Source organism: Solanum pennellii, chromosome 6 (assembly GCF_001406875.1).
Source record: "Solanum pennellii chromosome 6, SPENNV200".
Classification (NCBI taxonomy): domain Eukaryota; kingdom Viridiplantae; phylum Streptophyta; class Magnoliopsida; order Solanales; family Solanaceae; genus Solanum; species Solanum pennellii.
In genome coordinates this window covers 2,591,453-2,595,989 of record NC_028642.1, presented here as the reverse complement: position 1 = coordinate 2,595,989, position 4,537 = coordinate 2,591,453, and the positions used below count along the sequence as shown (strand labels likewise).

The 4,537-nt window shown below is 35.8% G+C and overlaps 1 protein-coding gene across 1 annotated transcript; it reads left to right on the top strand.

The window, feature by feature from the left end:
- The first annotated feature begins 527 nt into the window (after positions 1-527).
- LOC107022051 (uncharacterized protein At1g03900-like) lies at positions 528-4,064 on the top strand. Its single transcript, XM_015222771.2, has 3 exons — positions 528-1,064; positions 2,614-2,874; positions 3,621-4,064. The coding sequence occupies exons 1-3, from the start codon at positions 573-575 to the stop codon at positions 3,690-3,692; spliced, it is 825 nt and encodes a 274-aa protein (XP_015078257.1). The 5' UTR covers positions 528-572; the 3' UTR covers positions 3,693-4,064.
- The last annotated feature ends 473 nt before the right edge of the window (positions 4,065-4,537 follow it).

The window sequence follows — 4,537 nt, the reverse complement described above, 5'->3', positions numbered from 1 at the left end:
TAACTAATTATTAAATAAAATATGCCTTGATCAATATGAGAAAGACACACTCAAGCACTCAATCTATATACAACTTAAACTGAAAACTCAATCTTACTCAATAAACATCTTTTTTTTTAGTAAAATTACTTATTTTCTCCATAGAAAATATTTAAATTGTTCTCAGTAATATCAAAGTCGATAAAGACGTTTTTATTTCTAGATATCATTCAATTTACCTTTAAGCAAACATTGTTTCTAGTCAAACACTCTATTTTCATTATCCAATTTAATTTTATGAAACAAAATTGACGTATTACCATAAATCTTACTTATAAAATATCATTTTTCTTTTTTGAAATTATTTTTTTTTGACCAAATCAAATATATTGGTTTTCATACCAAACCCACCATAAATTCAAAAATATTGTGGCACCTTTAAATTAGTTGATATCTCAATATCTTTTATTTAACTCCCTTAGAATTTACTTCTCTTTTTTTTTCTTTTTCATCATTTTCCCACCATATTTTTTCTTCTATATATATCTATTCTCATCTCTTTTTTCTTCACTTCAAATTACTCAACCAAAACGATGTCGTTTGATGAAGATGAAGAATCCTTCGAGCACACGATCCTAGTAGTGCGTGAAGTTAACGTCTTCAAAATTCCTCCCCGGCCAACCTCCGGCGGCTACAAATGCGGCGAGTGGCTTCCAACCGACAAGATCTGGTCGGGTCGGCTCCGGGTTGTGTCATGTAAGGATCGGTGCGAGATCCGATTAGAGGATCCGAATTCCGGCGAGTTGTTCGCAGCTTGTTTCGTGCCGCCGGGACAGAGGGAGAATTCGGTGGAATCGGTGCTTGATTCGTCGAGGTACTTTGTGTTGAAGATCGAAGATGGTACAGGGAAGCATGCGTTTATTGGGTTAGGGTTTAGCGAGAGAAATGAAGCGTTTGATTTCAATGTAGCGTTATCGGATCATGAGAAGTATGTGAAGAGAGATATTGAGAAAGATGGTGATGAAGCTGAGACGAGTAGTGATGGTCATATTGATATTCATCCTGCTGTTAACCATCGATTAAAGGTATTATGTTTTAGCTTGATAATGTAGTTTTGTACTTAATGATGAGTAGTAGTACTGCAGCTATATGTGGATTGTGCTCTTCAAAAATGTTGCTTGGATGCTTTTTGGATCCTTTGAAATTAATTCGTGCATATTTGGAGGATTGAACATGGTTGCCATGGCATTTTTGGAGGGTCAGAGTAACATAGCTGAACATATTGTCTTTTTGGATAGTTAATATCAGTATGTATTTTTTAGTATATAGTCAAACATGAGAACACGACAATGAGCTCGTAGATCCATCCATGATAATGCCTTGTGCTTCTCTGGTAATTAATTGAGTAGTGTTAGAACCTTAGTGTGCATTTGGCTGCAGGGCCCATAGATTTTGAAGTAGTGATTTTTGGAATTTGATTTGTGATAAATTTTACTAGGCTTTGTTTGACTGAATTTGTGCCAAGATTGCAGCTTGGTGGTCTGACTAAATTTGTAATCAACTATAAGCAGCTTAGTTTGAAGTTGAACGAATATATGATTCTTGATTAAACTGTCATAAAAAATGAAAATAGGATGTGAACCCTGTGGATTCTAAAAAAGCTCCCTTTCCTCCCTTTTTAAATTTGAATAGACTGGAATAGATACAGAAAATTCATGTAGCTAACTCCCATCTAATTTGTGATTAAAGTGTAGTTGATTGATTGTTTTCTTCTAAATGTTTTATGAGTGGGGATGGTGGTGATTAGAAAGAACTAACCTGTCTTTTGAAAAGCATGACTTGACATTTCAAAATGGAATATGTTTCAATTGTGTACACTTGTGAATGAGTTCACAGTAAATTAAAATGCAGTTTGTAGAGTTGGGGAGCATCATATTGCTCGGATTGAGTTTGGAGGCTTGAATTGCTTGGATCCTTAACCAATCTTATTCTGATAATTGAAAATTGAGTTCTTTGTTATAATTAGAGGTAAAGTATGGTATTGTGTGAATGCATACCTAAACTGTTCCAGTAAGTTGGTTTTCTCTGTGTGCAACTTATTTCTCAAGTTTTTTATTATCTTGTATTTGATTTTTTAATCGAAATTTAGGTTGCTAATTAGGATTAGTTTTGGAACTTGTAGTTTAGATTATAATAGAGTATGAACTATATTCTTTGATTTGTTGTACTCAAGTAGTTAAGGATTGTGACCTTGTGATTTCATGTAGTATGTTGGTTCTGTGACAATGTTATTGTGCTTATGGACGGTCAAGTGCTGTTTAGATGAATTAACAACAGTACTTAACAAAAATACATAAGCTACATTGAAAATCCACTAGGGTTCCTTGTTTAAGTCTTTCCTTGAGTTTCAATCAGGAAGACTATACCCTAGTGGCTGATATTTATTGCAGAAAATTGTTTCTTGTTGAGAGTGCTCATTGAGTGTTGTCCATATCATTGTTTCTTTTTCCATTAAGTGATTTCTAGTTAGTGATTGTTTCACTAGATTCCTGAGTTGTAGTGGTTTGTCCCCTAATGCAGTTAGTTACTCAGTTATTCATCTAAATGAGTAACTTTCGGTAGTTTGCTTCCTAGGAAGGTGAAACCATCAGGATAAATGTGAAGAACAAATCATCTAGTGGAACGGGCATGCTTTCTGCTGCTGTTCAATCAAAGGCCATTGCCATTGCGCCACCCCCTAGTGGAGCTAACAAGATCAGGTCTCCTCTTCCACCCCCTCCTAATGATCCAGCTATTTCTCGGAAGACTTCTACCACTGCTAGTATTGCACTCAAGGGGCCAAATGGAAGCTCAAGGCAGTCCAGTGATCCAATTTCCAATCTCTCTCAACTTGAGGTATTGTCAGTTCCTTGCCATTTATAATACTTCCTAGTATTGTAGTTCTTTGCATATTGCTAAACCATAAGTCAACCCAGAGACCCTTTGTAAAATGCCCCCTTCAATTGGTGGATAATTGCTCATCTTTTCTTGATTGACAAAATCACGTGGGAGACTTTTGGGATTGTTTGTGTACTATTTTCAAAACCTGATAATTGTGGTGTTCACTGTTTGGATCAGCTTGTGTGTACCTCAACTGTTACACGGATACTTGCTACCCCCTACCAACTCAGGTACCGGGTAATTCTGTCCACCAAGGTTTGGGCAAATGGAAAGAAATCACCCGGAGTGTTCTTTTGTCTTGTTCATTTTATTTAATATATATTCTAGTAAACAATTGTTCTGCAAATATTGAAGACAAATCTAGGTGTTTTCACACTGCTAGTCTTTGTGAGAAGGTGTTGAACTATAGGCATAATCAAGTTGATCTATTCAAAGAAAAAACTGATGATTTAGTTACAGAGGTTTGAAAATTATAGCTTTGGCATGTTCCATCAGTCATGTTTCATTTATCTTGAATTTTGGTGATACATGTGATAGACATTTTTAATTACTCTTCCGCTCACTTTTACTCGTCACAAGAAGCAGAACGTTAAAAGTATAAGTGAACGGAGGATGTATTTGCTACCACTGCATCATAAGCAATCCTTTCATCTTTAAGTGAGCAACATTTAATAGCAACATTTCCTTATGGATGTCCACAGAGGAGCCTTCCTTCAGCCACTGGATCTGGTTCGAGCAAGAAGACCACAGCAGCTGGATGGGCAGCATTTTGATATTTTAAGCGTGTGTGAAATATTGATGAAATATATGCTTGTTTGTTGTACTAGGATAGAAGACTATAGTCTGTATATCCAAATTAAAGGGCAGTTTAGGTACACTAAGCTCCCGCTATACGTAGGGTTTGGAGAAGGGCCGGGTCACATTTGGCATACATTCTGCTAGTGGTTCTTTCCATAATTTGAATCCGTGATCTCCTAGTCATGTGTCGTTGTGCGTTGTGCCAAGGCTTCACCAAATTTGAAAGAATTAGAAAATGTTTATGTTACTGGTTCCCCATTTCTTGTAAGATAATTGTGTTTATACTTGCTTGACATGTCTTAATTGTACTCTTATGCAATAAAATGTAAACATTTTTTTTACACAAATGTTCGGAGTGATTTTTTTTTCAACCCCTTTTGAGGAGCTTCCAACCTTTTTTTGCTCTCTGATTCGAACCCACAATCTCAGGATTGGACGTTAGGGGTGCTTGTCATCCAAACAACTTCCTGAAGTGATCTAGATGTGTTTTTGCTTTACGAATGCGATGTTTTGGGGGCTTTTTTTAATAATATCCATTCTTGTTCCTATTAGAATCACTAGTTGTTGTGAAATAGGGAATGAATCACATTGTTCATGAATGAGTGCAATGAACCTCGTTATTCCATTAAGTTCAAGTTGCCATGTGATATGTTTCAAATGTTGTTATAAGCCCTAAGTTAAGTGATATCGACAATTCTATATTGCTCGGACTTAGGTGAAAATAATTTAGTACAATGAATACGAGACATTTTTAATACTTACGAAATGATAGTTATAAAGTTATCACGACACTTAACGTGTTTCTACCTATTTATATGTT

Bases quoted from the DNA above. Each gene is read 5' to 3' on its own strand.
- LOC107022051 (XM_015222771.2), top strand. From the start codon at position 573: ATGTCGTTTGATGAAGATGAAGAATCCTTCGAGCACACGATCCTAGTA. The intron at 1,065-2,613 runs GTATTATGTTTT...TTTGCTTCCTAG, and splicing joins CTGTTAACCATCGATTAAAG to GAAGGTGAAACCATCAGGAT. The intron at 2,875-3,620 runs GTATTGTCAGTT...GGATGTCCACAG, and splicing joins CCAATCTCTCTCAACTTGAG to AGGAGCCTTCCTTCAGCCAC.